General features: G+C 49.3%; 1 protein-coding gene across 5 annotated transcripts in view; it reads right to left on the bottom strand.

Moving 5' to 3' along the window:
• The window catches only part of FCN1 (ficolin 1), a 38,288-nt gene extending 21,445 nt beyond the window's left edge, over positions 1-16,843 (bottom strand). The window contains exons 1-10 of one of the 5 annotated variants that reach the window (XM_033238612.1): positions 16,614-16,843; positions 15,193-15,306; positions 13,597-13,650; positions 13,229-13,264; positions 12,415-12,447; positions 11,860-11,987; positions 11,308-11,437; positions 9,971-10,105; positions 8,655-8,872; positions 3,764-3,770 (exon numbers count right to left, since the gene is read on the bottom strand). In XM_033238612.1, coding sequence (XP_033094503.1) covers positions 3,764-3,770; positions 8,655-8,872; positions 9,971-10,105; positions 11,308-11,437; positions 11,860-11,987; positions 12,415-12,447; positions 13,229-13,264; positions 13,597-13,650; positions 15,193-15,306; positions 16,614-16,716 — 958 coding nt within the window. In that variant the 5' untranslated portion in view covers positions 16,717-16,843. Of the gene's footprint in view, positions 1-3,763; positions 3,771-6,440; positions 8,873-9,970; positions 10,106-11,307; positions 11,438-11,859; positions 11,988-12,414; positions 12,448-13,228; positions 13,265-13,596; positions 13,651-15,192; positions 15,307-16,613 lie in introns of those variants that run through there. The other 4 variants (XM_033238615.1, XM_033238614.1, XM_033238616.1 and 1 more) reach the window with 4 other exon arrangements.
• Positions 16,844-17,165: the final 322 nt, after the last annotated feature.

Genomic DNA, 17,165 nt, shown 5'->3' with positions numbered 1-17,165 from the left:
AGGGCAGGTGGATCACCTGAGGTCAGGAGTTCAAGACCAGCCTGGCCAACATGGTGAAACCTCATCTCTACTAAAAATACAAAAAAATAGTTGGGTGTGATAGTGGGTGCCTATAATCCCAGCTACTTGGGTGGCTGAGGCAGGAGAATCACTTGAACCTGGGAGGCAGAGGTTGCAGTGAGCTGAGACTGTGGTATTGCACTCTGGTCTGGGCAACAAGAACAAAGCTCCTACTAAAAAAAAAAAAAGAAAAGAAGAAGAAGAAGAAGAAGGAGAAGGAGAAGGGGAAGAAGATGAGGAAGAAGAAGAAGAGGAAGAAGAAGAAGAAGAAGAGGAGGAGGAGGAGGAGGAGGAGGAGGAAGAGGAGGAGGAAGAGGAGAAAAAGAAGAAGAAGAAGAAACCGCTGGAGCCAGCTGACACTGAAATAACTTTTTTTTTTTTTTTTTCCAGACAGGGTTTCACTCTGCTGTCTCACCCTTATTCTGCTGAATAAAGGGTGCTATTACATGTTGCAGTAGTGTGACCAGGGCTTGCTGCAGCCTTGACCTCCCAGGCTCAAGTGGTCCTCTCCCCTCAGCTTCCCAAGTAGCTGGGAATACAAGCCTTCACCACCACACCTGGCTATTATTATTATTATTATTATTATTATTTGTAGAGATGGGCTCTGACTATGTTGCCAAGGCTAGTCTCAAACTCGTGGACTGAAGCAATCCTCCCACCTTGGCCTCCAAAAGTGCTGGGATTACAGGAATGAGACACTGTGGCCAGGCTGGAATAACATGTTTAAAGCATGGGAAGAAAATAACTGTAAACCCAGAATGTTATATTCAGTGAAAATATTCTTCAGATATAAACTTGGAATAAAGACATTCTTTCTTTATCATTAGTATCCTTTATGTTCTAGGGTACATGTGCACAACATGCAGGTTTGTTACCTATGTACACATGTGCCATGTGGGTGTGCTGCAGCCATTGACTCGTCATTTACATTAGGCATATCTCTTAATGCTATCCCTCCCTGCTCCCCCCACCCCACGACAGACCCAGGAGTGTGATGATCCCCTTACTGTGTCCAAGTATTCTCATTGTTCACTTCCCACCTATGAGTGAGAACACGCGGTGTTTGGTTTTCTGTCCTTGTGATAGTTTGCTCAGAATGACGGTTTCCAGCTTCATCCATGCCCCTACAAAGGACATGAACTCATCCTTTTTTATGGCTGCATAGTATTCTGTGTTCTATATGTGCCACATTTTCTTAATCCAGTCTATCATTGATGGACATTTGGGTTGGTTCCAAGTCCTTGCCATTGTGAATAGTGCCCCTATAAACATACGTGTGCATGTGGAATTAAGACATTCTGAAGGAAAGGAACGCTATGCAAACTGATCATCAATGGAGCTGCTTTAAGCGAAATGCTAAAGAAAGTTCTTAGGTTGGAAGGAGACTGAAAACAGGAAAGCACAGAACTTCAGAAATGAAAGAGAGCAACAGAAATGATAAATAATTGAATAAAAAATCACACTATTTTTTGCCTGTTAAGTTTTTTTTTTTTAATGTGTATTACTGTTGACAGCAAAAGTTAAAAGACTGATGAATTTTCAAGGTAGGTAGATCTAATACATTTAATAATTGCAACATATGGAGGTAGTATAATACAACCTATATCATTGCAAGGTTGCTGTGTTTTCCTCTAAGTAGTACAATTTCAACTCTCAGTATACTGAGAAAAGTTAAGTATACATAGTCATGCCCACAGCAACCTCTAAAATAATTACACAAAGAGATATAGTGAAATGTTGGTCAATTAAAACATAATACTAAAAAAAAAATTCAAGGACAGCACACCTAGCAAGATAGTAGGTTTCAGGTAAGCCTCATACATGATTACATTATGTGTAAATGGTATAAACACGAAATTAAAGACATTAATTTTCAGATTGGATTTTTTAAAAACCCCAATTATATGCTGTTTATGAGAAACCCAACCTCAACTAAAAAATATAGAGTTGTTAAAAGTAAAGTGGGGGAAAAAAAAGTATGTAAAATCCAAGCAAAAGAAAACTGGAGAGGTTGTATGAATAACAGACAAAGTAAAACTCAGAGCAAAGACTTTCATCAAGAATAAAGGATGCTATTACATGTTGATAAATGGGACCGTTCAACAAGGACACAATACAATTCCAGAAGTGCATTCGCCTAAAAAATGCAACTTAAAAAATCAGCAAAAAGCTGCTAGAACTGAAACGAGAAACAGATTTATAGTTTATAAATATATTATAGTTAGAAAGCTTATGCTTCTCTGTTAGTAATCAACAGAATGACTAAACAGAAAAATCAGCAAGACGATAAAAGTGGTGAACCACACTATCAATCAGTTTATTAATCTATTTTACTTATACAGACATTTCGACATGTCAATATAGACAACAGCATAAAACACATTCTTTTCAAGTTCAAATTGAACTTTCACCAACATAGACCATCGTCTGGGCCATAAAATAAACATTGGCAAATGTAAAATAATCAAAATCATATTAAGTATGTTTTCTGACCCTGACAGAGGTAAGCCAGAAATCAGTAACAGAATGATGTCTAGAAAAATCCCAAATAATTTGCAAGTAAAGGAACACAATTTTAAATAAACCATGGGCCAAAGGAGAGGTCATGGAGGAAACTCTTAGAACTGAACTAAAATAGGTGAATTTTACTGTATTTAAATTACACCTCAAAAAATCTGACTTAAAAAAAAATCCTTTCTGCTTTCCTGTATACTCTGTCTCGCATTCAATCAAAACCCTCCAAGTGTGGAATAAAGACATTAGCCAAAAAGCTAAGATTAAAAAGAAAGAAAGAAACAAACAAACAAAAACAGAAGATAAGATCCACAGGCCACTGAGGTGTTTAAAATGTCTTTAAAAACGACTCTGACTGGTATGTTGAAGAAAACGGAAGATGGTGAAAAAAATAGGTGAGAAAATGGAGAAGTGGAGCCAAGCATTGGAGTCTACGCTGGCAATTCTATAACTGAAATTAATAACTCAGTCAATGGTCTTCTACTTATAAGCAAATTAGATACAGTGAAAAGCATTATTAGTGAACTGGAATACAGGTCAGGAGAAAATATCCAGACTGAATGTGAAAAGGAAAAAAGAATACAAATCCAGAAACTAGCAGAAGAGACAGATGGGACATGAGCAAACATTGACCATTGGTGTAACTGAAATATTTGAAAGAGAAGAGGGAGTAATGGCAATATTTAAGAGATAATGGCTCGCATTTTTCAAAACTCATGAAAGACATCAAGTCACAGATTCTATGAACCCCACGCAAGACAAATTCAGAGAAAGTCTCATCCTGGCGCCTTGTAGTAAAACTATAAAGGCAAAGAAAAAAAGATCTCATAAATATATGTTTTGAAAAAAGTCATATTACCTTCAGAGGAGCAACAAGACTTTCAGCTAGCTTTTCAGCTGAAATAACTAAATCTGAAAATCCTGGACATCTGTATTTACAGTGCTGAAAGAAACTAATTGGCAATATAGAAGTCTACACCCCATCTAAATACTATTTAAAATGAGGCAAAATAAAGATGTTTTCAGATAACAAAAGTGGACAGAATTCATCCTCAGCAGACTTTCATCAAAAGATATATGAGGCCAGGCACGGTGTCTCACATCTGTAATCCTAGCACTTTGGGAGGCTGCGGCAGGTGGATCACTTGAGGTCAGGAGTTCAAGATCAGCCTGGCTAACATGGTGAAACCCCATCTCTGCCAAAAAATGCAAAAATTAGCCCAGCATCGTGATGCATGCCTGTAGCTCCAGCTACATCGGAAGCTGAGGCAGGAGAATTGCTTGAGCCCAGGAAGCAGAGGTTGCAATGAGCTGAGATCATGCCACTGCACTCCAGTCTGGGGGACAGAGTGAGACCCTGTTTCAAAAAATAAAAATAAAGATGATCTCAGACCAAAAAAGAAAAAATAGAAGAAGGAATAAAGGGCAACATAAAGTGTAAAAATGTGGTAAAGATGTATACTGACTGCACAAAACAATACTGATAGCCATTTCTTGCAGGGCTTTAAATAAATGTATCATGGAATGGGTGGCAACAGTAGCATAAAAAGCAGAAGGGAGTTAATGTAGTTAATGTTTCAAAATCTTCATTGGTAAAGTGATAGAAGGAACAATTTATAGTACACCGTAAAAAAATCAAGGCTATATATTGCATTCGCGAGCATGAACACCAAAAGAGTACGAAAAGAATGAACAAGTTATAAGCTGATAGAGGAGGTGAGAGGATAATAAAAATATTCAATAAAGATGAGAGAAGATGAGGAAGGAGAGGAAAAGAACAGAAACAACATTGTGTGGACGTCCACGAATGCCCAAATGTTGCTGGATGGGGCCACGCCTACACTCCTACTTGAGCGTTCCCATGGCCGGGAAGAACAGCACTGGCCCAAGAGGAGGAGGGCTTGATGTCTTTTCACACATTCAGTTTCATCCCTCAAATCACAAAGGCTCTTTCAGTTCTGCTGATGTGAGTTGGGGAGGAACTGGTGATGGGAAAAGACTCTTCATCTCTTCATAAGCTTGCTTTGCTTCTTTTTTTTTTTTTTTTGAGATGGAATCTTGCTCTGTCGCCCAGGCTGGAGTGCAGTGGCACGATCTTGGCTCACTCTGCCTCCCGGGTTCACGCCATTCTCCTGCCTCAGCCTCTCGAGTAGCTGGGACTATAGGCGTCCCCCCACCACGCCCGACTAATTTTTTTTTGTATTTTAAGTAGAGACGGGGTTTCACCGTGTTAGCCAGGATGGTCTCGATCTCCTGACCTTGTGATCCGCCCGTCTTGGCCTTCCAAAGTGCTGGGATTACAGGCTTGAGCCACTGCACCTGGCCGCTTCTTTTTCTTTTTCTTTTTTTTGAGACGGAATCTTGCTCTGTTGCCCAGGCTGGAGTGCAGTGGCATGATCTCAGCTCACTGCAACCTCCACCTCCCAGGTTCAAGCGATTTCTGGTGAATTTTTGTATTTTTAGTAGAGACAAGGTTTCACCATGTTGGCCAGGCTGGTCTTGAACTCCTGACCTCAAGCGATCCACCCGCTTCAGCCTCCTAAAGTGCTAGGATTACAGGCGTGAACCACAGCACCCAGCCTGCTTTGCTTCTTAAAATTAATGTTCAGTTTCTGAAAGCTACAAATTCGAAAACTCAATTCATCCTGAATATTTTAAGTTTGGCTTACAGTTCTTGTTTTTCTATTTACAAGACCTCCAAATCTTAAAGGTCACCTTTTTAGAGCTTTTGGATACCATAAATTTAGTTCTTGCAATAAAAAGATAAAAAGTGGAATACGCTCGAATTTCTCCTTCAGTGTTTCAGTTCTCTAATGAGAAAAACCTCCTTAGCACTAATTAATCTTAAGAAATTTAATAATTTAGCTTAGAAATGCAGTGCCCCCAGTCTCTTAAGTATTCCAATACTGTGTATAAATGCACTAAGATTTCCATGTAACATTACAAGATGATTTTGATTAGTTAGTTCCACATTTTATATTGGATTTGTGAGGTTCTTCATAATAGGCCAAATTATTTAAACATAAGACTGTGAAAAATCAAACCTGTCCAGACTCCTTAATGCAAAAGGCATATTCTGGCCAGGCACAGTGTCTCACGCCTGTAATCTCAGCACTTTGAGAGGCAGAGGCGGGTGGATCACTTGAGGTCAGGAGTTCAAGACCAGCCTGGCCGACATGGTGAAACTCCTTCTCTACTAAAAATACAAAAAGCTTTGCTGGGCATGGTGGTGTGCGCCTGTGATCCCAGCTACTTGGGAGGCTGAGATCATGCCACTACACTCCAGTCTGGGTGACAGAGTAAAACTCTGTCTCAAAAAAAAACAAACAAAAAGGCATATTTGTAGGGCTATTTTATATTTACATTTATATTAATCATATTTATATTTTATATTTATATTTATATTAATCATTTCTAGACTTAACGCTAAGTCTTCCTAGGTTGTAAAAATGCTTACCTACTGAGGGACGAAAGTACTATCCCAATAGTGGATTTTGTGATGGACTAGAGATTGTGGCAGGGGCGTGGTAGGGTCTGGTCGGCCCCCAGTGGGCTACAAGGACCTCTCCTTACAGGTATTGAGTCAGGAACACTGGACATCAGGGAAGGATGTGCCTATAGCTCAAGTTCCTGGATCTAAGCATGTATTGTTTCTTTATAAGTAGTTTTTAAATTGTGGAACGTAACATGTATCTAAAAGTGCATAAAGCAAAATTATAGCTTAATTATTTCTATCACTAGTTAACAAACATCCTTACAGTCACCACCCAGGTCAAGAAACAGAACATTGCCAGGATCCCAAAGGCTTGTCCCTGTCCCTTCCCAGTCACCATGCGGTCCCACCCTCAAATACAATCACTTTCTTATTTTTCCCGTATACGTTTACCACCTAAGTATGCATCCAAAATACCATCGGCTACTTTTACTTTTGAAAAGCTTTATCTACAATGGAATCCACAGCACATACCCTCTTGAAACAGCTCCTTTTGCTGCCATGTTTGTGAGACTCATGCTTCCCGTGTGTAGGTGTCACTGTGTCATTGTCGTGGCTGTCTGGCGTTCTACCCAATGGCTACCTTGCATGTTTTAACATCCATTCTCTTCCTGATGGGTATGTGGGCTGATTCCAGTTTGGTGCTATGGTGAGTATTTGGCTGTAAAGATTTCTGGCCATGCCACCTGGGACACATGATAGCCACATCCAGGCCCTGAGGCGGAATTGGCAGGTTACAGGACTGTGTGTTTGCTGCTCCAACTGTTGATGCCAAGCCACTTTCCAGGCTGGCTCCATCAATTTGCATTGCTACTAGCAGTGTATGCAAATCCCCCTCCCACAGTCACCTCTGACACTGGTGCTGTCTTTCTAACTTCTGTGGCTCAGATGAGGGGGATGCAGCGACTCCTTTGGGTGCTAATTTGTATTTCTCTGGTAAGTGAAAAGTGGAGCACCTTTTGATAAATACCTTGCTCCTCTGCATGTCATCTTCTGTGAAGTGTCTCTTCATGTCTCATACCTTTTTTTTTAACTGAGCTGCTCTAATTCTTTTATTATTTGCAGGAATCCTTTCAGATAGAAACCTGTGATATATTTATTTTTGTATAGGGCCTGGTAGGTAGAATAATTCCCCGCCCCCACCACTGCTCAGCCAAAGATGTCCTGCCCTAATACACACAAACTCAGAGCCTGCAAATGCCTTCCATGGCAAAAGAGACTTTGCTGATATGGTTGGGGATAGAGACCTGGACATGGGAGAGGATCCCAGATTATCCAGGTAGGCCTACTCTAATCCCATGAGTCTCAGGAGCGGAGAGACTGTCTCGCGGGGCTTGGGGGGAGAGGTGACAACGGACGAAGGGTCAGAGACATGTGGTGCCGCTGGCTTTGGGGTTGGGGGAGGGAGTCCCAGCCAATGAATGCCAGTGACCCTTGGGGCTGGAAAAGGCAAGGAAGCAGGTTCTCCCCTAGAACCCTGGAAGGACCTGCCACTGCTGAGTCCTTCTTGCTGGCCTAGTAAGGCCCTGGGACTCCAGACCTACTGAGCCAGGAGGTGACAAGTTCCTGTTGTTTCAAGCCACTCCATTTGTGGTGACTGGTTGTGGCAATAGTGGAAAGCTAAAGATGTGTGTGCCACCCAGCGATTCTGCCCCTCTGGCCTTCCTTTGGTTCTCTTAGTGTCCTTTGGTAAGTGGGAGCTCTTGATTGGAATGGGGTCACACTTGTCACGTTCCCTTTGATGCCTCTTAGGTCATGGTTGAGAAATCTCCCGGGCCTGGGAGCTAGAGAAGCCCTTCTCCATCATCTCCTGGCAGCCTTGTGCAGTATTTCCCTCTGAGGTCCACGGCCCCCCTAGCTGAGGTCTGTGTGTGGGAGGAAGGCCTCTTCGGAATCTTCTCTGTGCAGGTGGCTGACCAGGTGCTGTCTTCCTGGGGGCGAGTGCTAAGTGTTTATCTCTTCTCAGCAGCCAGCCGGTCCAAAGCATGAACTCTGCTGTGGTGAGAAGCAGAAAAGTTCCTACTAAACTTTCCCCCTTTTTAATAAGTGTTTTCTGGACCCCAAAGTGACTTTTCTCAAGGAGTGTGAAGTGCTGTGAACGAGGCTTGGGGGGACGGGGGAGGCCTGGGGATGGAGGTGAGGATCGCCCTGTGTCAATTACTGGAGGTGGAAAATCCTTGCAAAAGTCCTCAACCTCCCTGAACATCGGTAATGCCATCTGCTAAATGAGGATCCGGATTCTTCCTGACTTAGCAAATTCCAGGGAAACACCTGCTGTGCAACAGATGCAGGAAAGTGATCAAAACCACTGGTGTTCAAGAAACACATACGGAAACTGCAAAAACTTGTCTGTCCCAAAGCAAACATATTTAGAAGCATAATTCTCCCTCTGGTGAGGTTGTGGGCATGTGGCAGGTTGACCGGGCTAGGGGCAAAGGGGCAGCTGTGGGTGTCGTGGGAGTGCGTCTGGCTGGGGAAACAGGGTAACTTCCACGCCGCAGCGCTTGTGGGTGTGGCCTCCCCACCAGCAGGTGCGTGTGGAGGGATCCTGGCCCGGCTAGGCGGGCCGCACCTTCATCTCCGACACCTTGTAGCTATAGTTGTACCCCTTTGCCGAACTCCAGTTGATGCCGTTGGCATAGCTCTCATGGGGTCCTCTGAGGTAGAGGCCATTCAGGTTTGAAGCATGACAGTCGGCGTACCACCAGGCTCCCTGGAACTTCACAGCACAATTCGAAGAACTCACATCGTTGTCTTGATCTTTGGTGGAGAAGAAGTGGCTGTTGTGGGTCCCTAGAGCATTACCTGCTCACAGAAAATGTGAGGTTTGCAGCTGCTAGAAAAAGCCCTGCCACCGTGAGACCCTCCCCACATCCTGCCCCTGAGCAGAGCCAGCCTCACTTTAGAGATGCATGAGCCGAGGTACAGGTGCGCAAACGACCCACCCAGGCCTTGGAGGAAGGGGAAGCAGGAGGCAACCTCTGGCAACCTGGTCTGGAAATTCCTCTCCACAACCTGAGGCCCCTGCTCCAGCAACCACCTGTTTCCTCCAGGGCCCCCCTAAACTGTCCGGCCTTGTGCCCTCTCCTGGAATGGCCTCCCTCCTCCAGCCTGCACCGCTCCTTCCGGTCTCTCTCCACATCCCCTGGGGCCCTGGTGGCCCTTGGTAGGTGCAGGACAGCCCTCATCTGGGGACTCTTCCTCTGTCTCAAGCCCTGAGCCCGAAGCTGTTCCCTGGCTCCTACAGCTGAGAAGTGTCACCCCCTGAACCTCGGTTTTACCACCTGCAAAATCGGGGTGACATTCCCTGCCCTGCTGCCTTCCTTGGAGGTCACGCGTGAGATCGCGCCTGAGAAAGGACTGCACAGACTCCAAGGCTGTCATTTCCAAGGCTCCCCTGGGACTGCCTTGCTCCATGGAACAGTTAGTTACACAGGCTTCCTGCTGTAGCAATTCTCAGCGCCTTTCATGAACGAATGTGCACTGGGAATTCCCCAAGCAGACGCCCTGTAGGAAATGCCTCCCCAGATCATGCAGCCAGAGACTCCCTTTGGTAGAGAATGTCCCACAAGGCTGGTGTTCCATGGAGCACAGTTTGGGAAACAGCTCCAAGGCACGCATGAGAAAAGGACATTGTCTTCCAGGTTTCAGCAGGGGACGCCGGTGGGTCATCTCCGCCCTGCCCAGACGGCTCACTGTGCGGCAGACAGAGCCTTAGGGATGCCAGCCGCTATGTCCTGTGAGCCCCACGCTGTATAGAGACACAAGTGCTAGTGTCTGCTTGACAGATGGAGAAACGGGATTCAGAGAGGGGAGGGCCCAAGGTCACCAGGGGAGACACAGCCAGGTTCTCTCTGCTTCCCAAACCCCCCTCAGGCCACCCGGCCCCAAGCAGACACTCACCCGCACTGCCCTCGACAAAGCCTCCCAGTACTAGCTTGTACTTCTCCGCCTCGCCGGCCACCTTGAATGATCTGTACTTAGCAAACTGGCGATTGCCCTCAAAGTCCACCAGGTCTACACGGAGCTCGCTGCTTCCTGTTGGAAAAAGATGTTAAGGTCCCAGCCTTCAAGATCTTTCTGTCACCAGGCATGAGAGCTGGGGATGGGTAATTTTTTTTTTTTTTGAGACAGAGTTCCACTCTTGTTGCCTAGGCTGGAGTGCAATGACACGACATCAGCTCGCTGCAACCTCTGCCTCCCGGGTTCAAGCGATTATCCTGCCTCAGCCTCCCTAGTAGCTGGGATTACAGGCATGTGCCACCACGCCCAGCTACTTTTTTTTTGTATTTTTAGTAGAGATGGAGTTTCACCATGTTGGTCAGGATGGTCTTGATCTCTTGACCTCATGATCCACCCGCCTTAGCCTCCCAAAATGCTGGGATTACAGGTGTGAGCCACCATGCCCGGCTGGGGATGGATACATTCTTAAGGGATGGCTGAACGTGGCATCCAGGAAAAAAAATCAACCAGGAGTGTTGGAAAATCCCTTGTTGCTCTCAGGCCCTCAGAGATGGCTTTCTGTTTCTAAACACCTTTCCCAGTATTTTGGAGACCTGAACATGCCCCACTGGAGTTCACTGGGTGGAAGGGAGCATTCTTTCATTTTGAAAGTGTACCTTCTCTTTCTAAGGGTTGGTGAGCCACTGATGCAGGAGTGGGCAAAGCTATAATTGTAGCTTCTCTTGCAGGAATTTAAGGCACCTGAGTGGATACCTTCAATCATGCCATGGGGCAGTGGGCAGGGATAATGGACCAGCGATGATACAGACTGCCTCAGAGCCAGCTGCAAAACTCATTCCCTGCCGTGGAGGGTTGGGGCAAGGCCCTCTCACTCGGGTGGGTGCGGCTGCAGGGGGCCTGCTGAGGCGTGGGCTGGAGGAGGCAAGCATGGGCTCTCCATGGGACTAAGATGCAAGCTTCAGAGACACATCAACAGCTGGAGATGAAGGCCACCCCAAGCCCCAGTGGACCCTCTCCTGCTTTCCACTCTCAGGATCTAAGATGCCAGTGGGGCCAAGACCTGAAGAGGCCTTCAGTCCAGAGCTTTATTTCCCTTCCCGATGCTGCCAGAGCCTGCGGCAGGGGACACAGCCCTTAGAGGTCCCAGTGCCACCCTGAGTGTGCTCAGGGCCCACTCCCCTGTGGACTAAGAGGCGCTTATGTTCCTGGTGGCCCAGGCCTAAGGGGCAGGGGCACCTCAGGGCCCCCCGACCCCTGAGCCCCAGCAGTGGCCCTACCCTGGGCGGTCAGTGCGTGGATGTTGTCGTTCCCCAGCCAGAACTCCCCCAGCTGATTGCCAAAGCCCTGCTTGTACGCGGCCCAGTCCCGGTAGAAGTCTACAGAGCCATCCATCCTCCGCTGGAAAACCTGTGGAGAAGCCAGGGGACAGGAGCCAGGCGGGGCAGGCCAACGTCCCATAGCATGGAGGACCCGCCCTCCAGAGGGGCAGCATTTGTAGTTGGCAGAGCATCATGGGCCGGTGCCACAAGCATGCCCAGCTGATCTCCTCGCAGACCCCATGGAATGAAAGAGGAAATGGGGGCTCAGAGAAGAGAGGCAACGAACCCCAAGCCACACAACAGGAGAGCACCAGGCCCCTCCCAGCACCCCCCGCCTCGCCGCCATGGCTTGGACTTTTACCCACGGGTCATCTCCCCCATTGTCTTTGATTGTCCCCGTCCAGGAGAATAGAGAATTCCAGAGTGTGTTCTCCGGCTAGGTGTGCAGCCTGGCCTCCAGGTCTCCCAGGTTGACTGCCTCTGCCCAAGGCCCTTTAGTCCCCCACTCACGGTCCAGCCCCCTCCGTCCGTGTCCATGTCACAGAGCACAGCCAGTGGCCGGCAGTTAGTCAGGTAGATGGTGTACCGGCCGCTCAGGAAGTGCCCTCGGTCTAGTAGGTCCTTGCAGGTGCGTGGACCTGGGAAGGGAACCCAGGGAATGGCTGCAGGACGGGGCCCCTGGGCAGGGCAGGGGCAGTGGGAGGGAGACCTGGCAGGGAGGAGCAGGGCCACAGGCTTCTGTGCGGGCAGAGCAGGACTCCGAAGCCTAGACAGGGACATGGCTCCCCGGGCCGTGGCATTGTGATGGCCACGCCCAGTCTGCCTGACCTTCCCACCTCCCAGTGTCTCCCCCGGGCACCCGGCCTTTTGGGGTAGATTACAATAGTGGAGCCCAGGTTGTCATGGAAGGGATTCAGGCGATGGCTACCCATTACTCGAGTGATTGAGGGGGGGATGATAGTTGCAGACAGGGTCCTTCCTTAGAGTCTGTGGCGTGAACGCATGCAACTGGCCCTAGGGGTTGGGGCAAGGCTTGGGTACTGAGGTCAGGGTGTGATCAGTCACCTGTCGCACAAGACTGAGGCTGCCCAGTGTCTCCTGTGTAGAGAGAGGAGAGACACTCGTCATAAGCTTGAAATCAGAGCATCAGAGCCCTCGTCCCAGTCAGCCCCAGTGGCTCCCTGAGCACAGAATAGAGAATGGGCAAAGGCAGCTCCTCTGATGTCTCCAGGACACATGGCACAGGCCTAGGGAAGGGTGGCCAGACTCTGCTTCCCCAGAGGCATCAGCCACATGGTTGTCCGTAGGCCCCTGCTGTGCAGCTGGAGCTCTGTGGGCTGTGGCAGGCGCTGTGGGTCCTGCTGGACTAACTGGACCCCTAGTGGGGCCTTCACCACTGATAACAGCAGAATAACTCTTCAAGCCTGGCAGGGTCACTCCAAGCCTGCCCTGCCTCCGCCCTGGCCTCTGTTTCTTGGGACACAGATATCGGCGGACCCTCAGCCCCTGGCTCTGGTTCTCATTTGTGTTTGTAGGCAGAGTGTGGGACTGTGTCTTAGAGTGTTGCCCATTTGGCTTTTTTAAACTTTTACAATTTTTGAATAAATAAGCATAAGACAGAAATTGAAATATTAAAGTGTCACACTTCATCTACACACTGATGTGGTCCTGCTGGCCACTGGGTGTGACTGCTATAGACACCGGGGTTTGAGCCCTCGTGGATTCTGACAGCAAAGCCCGCCAGGTTCCTTCCACCCCTCCCTGCCCACAGCCCAGATTGACAGGGACGTGAGAGGCGGGTGGGTGGACTGATGCCTCCGACACCCCTCCCCTGGACAAAGGCTGCAGAGACTCCTGCCTGGGTCCACGGGTGACTCACCTTTCTCTCCACGCATCCCCTTCTCTCCTCGGTCTCCTGGAGGAAGATGCAGGAGAATGAGCTTTTGGCCTTGGACGTGTGGGCCACGGAGAGGCTGGCCCCAGGGCGGGCTCCTGGCCTGGGGCACTGCATCTCCCCAGCCCTGCAGGCTCACTGAGGCATCACAACGCTCAGGTCTCAATGTTGGCGAGGGGCCCCGAGGCCTGGAATATGACAGGGCCCCTGTCTGCCTTCCTCTGTCTTTCTCTGTTGCTGTCTCCCCACCCTGTCTCTTTGTGTCTGTATCTCTGTCTCTCCCTCCCTCATTTCATAATAGACAACTCCAAGGTCCCTGCTCAAGGCCTCCTCGCTCTCTGCCCCCTGGTTACCTTTGGGTCCCACTGGTCCCGCCTTTCCAGGGGCTCCAGGGAGACCGCGTTCTCCTGAAAATTCCAAAGACATATCATTGAGAAAAATGCAACCTAAACAATTCTCCCTGGAAATCTTTGCCCCAAGTGATAAATTCCTGACCCTCCCCAACTCTGCCTTGAACCCATTCTGGTTCCAGGATCCCTCAGAATTGCGAGCCATGGACTTAGCTGGGGGGTGACCGCAGATGGAGGTGAGGGAGTGATGGAGGGGCCTGCACCCCACCTTGGGCTCAAGGAAAGGTGCTCCTGGCTCCTGTTTGGGCCTTGGGAGCATCTTGGGTTTCACCCTTTGTTGACCATAAGCCTGGGCCCAAGTCACCATCACAGAGCTCTACTGTCTAGCAAGGGACCATGTTCTGGAGCAAGGAATGCGTCCTCCGAGAGCCTCGTCCTACTACGTCCCCACACAGAGAGGGTGAGCCCCACGTGCGGCCGCTGCTGCCAGGGAGGATCCGGTTCCACCATGCGCCTGAACTCCTGGGGTGCCACACAGCCCTCCACGCGGTTCCGACCAGAAAGGGGACCCTCCCGTTCCCCGATGCCAGCCGAGAGGCAGCCTCCAGTCCATTTGCTGATCCTGATGGCTGGGGAGAGTGTGTGGAGACTGGTTCTTGCTTTAGGGTATATTAGCCAGCCACGCCCACTGGTAGAAGCATGGTTGAAGGGAAGTCCGAGCCAGACTTGATTCTTCTCCTGCCAGGGAATGACTTTCTCCACAGTGATCCCTCAACAGGGGACAGAGACCCCAGTCTCAGGTCCAGCCTGTGGCGTGGGCACAGAGGACCTGGCCCTGGACACCCACATGGAAGCCTGGACACGTCAGCGAAAGTCCAAGTCATGGAGACATTTGAGCTTGTCCCATCTACATTGGGACATCCCCGCCAAGTGCTCCGCAGGCATCACCTTGAATGCCTCCAGGCACGGGGAGCTCACCCTTTAAGGCAGCGTCCTTTCCGAGCTTTTATGCACATCTGCCTTACGCCGTGCTTAGGGGTACCCCAAACCACCCAAGGCAGGTGCCTGCTGTTGGTTCTCCCACGCGCCCTGCAGACCTGCATGCAGAGCTCAGGGCTCAGGATTCGGGCACCCTCTGTGCCTGAAGTAGACTGGTCCAGGTCCCATCCCCACTCCTTACTGGTTTGTCAAGTATGAAAGTCTCTGACCTCTCTGAGCCTCAGTTTTCCCATCTGAGGCAGGTGCAGAAGAAAGCGGTCACCTCAATTTTCAGGTGAGAAGGTGGAGGGACATAGAGCGTAGAAGTCGTGCCAGTGGCCAAGCAAAGCTGGAATTGGATTAAGGACTAGGAGACAGAGCTACAGAAGCGTGTCCAAATGTGAGTTCATGAAATAGTTAGGAAAGACACTGCCTCCATTTCAGAACCCTATTGGGCCCTGGGAGTCAGCTCTGTTCCTGGCTCTAACAGGGGCCCAAGCTCTCAATCTATGAACCACGGTGGGGGTGTTACCCAACTCAGCATCTAGCTTCAAAAAGAGCAAAAGCCAGTGCCCCGCTCCGCTGACCGTGCCTGGCCTCCCCCCGCCGGCCTGCACCTACCACTCTTTCCATCGGTGCCTGCCTCTCCCTTTGGCCCTGGGGCTCCGGGCAGCCCCGGGCAGCCTCGGAGAATGGTGAGCTTGTCAGAGCCCTCCAGGCCCACCACCTTCACCTCTGCAAAGAAACACAGGTGCCCACTCAGTGCCTGGCTCAACAGTGGCTGGGAGGTGAGGTTTTCAGCTCTGTTGGGGCCTTGGTCTGTCCTCACCCCTCGGGCACTGGTGAGGCGGAGACGTGATGGGGGGCAGAGTCCTGGCGTTGGAGGCCACCCTGACATAGGGGAGCCTCATCGTCTCAGTGCTGTGTGTCCTGGGGGAAGTCACTTAACTCCTCTGGGCTCTGTGCCCTGGGCTGCCACGTGGCGATAATAACAAGGTTGTGGCCAGGGCTGGATTAGAGAATGTGCATTTTAATCTCTTAGTGTAATTTGTGGCATTTAGAAAGAGCTTAATAAACAGTGGGCTCTTGCAATAACCAATGACAATTAATATTTCTAAGAAACTTGGGGAACTGAGGCTGACAAAGCATTTTCCCTCCCAGACCTTGGGAATGTGGTTGTGGAATTACTGGGCTGGAAGGGGCCTTCTAGGTCCTCTGGAGAAGGACAGTGTGGGGTCCAAGGACACAGAGCCAGGTGTGGCACAGCTGGAGCCAAACCAAGGTTGTGTACTTCTTGAAAAAAATTTTTCATTTTGTTCATTACAAAATCTACATGCCCTGCTAAGGGCCCTCTTAGAGACTGTGGAACAGAGCAGCGCTCTCACTAGAGACACGGCAGCTGCCATCTTTCGGGTGTTTCCTCTCTGTGTTTCCTGTCCTCCTTCCACTAGAGCAGACTGTAATTTACTATTTATGTTTCCTCCATAAATATGTTATCAGCCAGGGAGGCCGGGCCGTCCTTAGGAGCAGTCTCTCGCTGAGCATCACAGAACCACCTGCTCCTGAATCAAGGAGGGAAACACCTCATCGCTGTCCAAACCCTTGCCCCTATCAACTGATTCTGACTCTTTTAGGGGAGAGCCAGAAATCTGCCTTTTTAACAAACCCCCCAGGTCAGTGTGGCAGCCACCATATTAGAGGGCCTTAGAGGGCCTCTCCAGTAAGCCCGTAAGAAGATAAAGTCAACAGTATTTTCTTCCTTCTCAGTGACAGATTCCAGACCCATCTGTGAAGCTCCATGGGGCAAATCCTGGGCTTTTGAGGCAGACAGACCTGAAGTGACATCCCTCCCCTATCCCTCCATGACCCTGGGTGATGCCTCGGCTGCCCTGAGCCTCCATGTCCTTGCCTGAGGATAGAACAGATCTGCTGGGCACCTTTGCAGGAAGATGTGCATAAAAGGTTTTGCCTGGGACACCCGGGTGTCAATGAATGGGGTTGTTACCAGCCTTTCGGGACCAGAAAACCTGGGTCCTTCTCACCTGGACAGGTGTCAGCAGCCTGGGCAGGCAGGTCCTTGATATGCAGGAACAAGACTAGTAGGACAGTGAGTCCTCGGGCCATGGTGGCTCCACTCAGCTCCATGCTCTCTGGCCTTTGACTCCGAAGAGTCTCCCAGCTCTAATGGGGCAGAGGAAGCCAGCTCTCGCCTTGTGCCACAGTTTCTCAACTCCCTGGGGGGCACCTACTTCCTATGGGCTGCTTCATTGCACCAACAGGAGGTATGAGGTCATCTCAAAGGGTGTTTCCTTCCACTAGGCTCCAGCAAGATGCCCACCCCATTGGGCTCTCTTCCCCAGCAAAGACACGCTGCTCCCAGTCCAGAGAGCTCCCAATACCCCTCTGCTGGAAAGGGTCGACTTTGTTTGTGGCTTAAGGAGAACACACCCCCACACCCCCTTTCCATTCCCCAGCTGTCCCCAAGCAATAACTGGAGAACTTGACCTTATCCTTGGGGGATAAGGAAGGCTTTGCTGAAGACGTATCCTTGCCTCATCTATTCCCAGAAAATTCAAGGTGTGTCAGGCGTCAGG

This window comes from Trachypithecus francoisi, unplaced genomic scaffold (genome assembly GCF_009764315.1).
Source record: "Trachypithecus francoisi isolate TF-2019V2 unplaced genomic scaffold, Tfra_2.0 Lachesis_group16, whole genome shotgun sequence".
NCBI lineage: Eukaryota > Metazoa > Chordata > Mammalia > Primates > Cercopithecidae > Trachypithecus > Trachypithecus francoisi.
The sequence above is the reverse complement of the archived record's forward strand: the minus strand, read 5'-3'. Positions and strand labels throughout refer to the sequence as shown.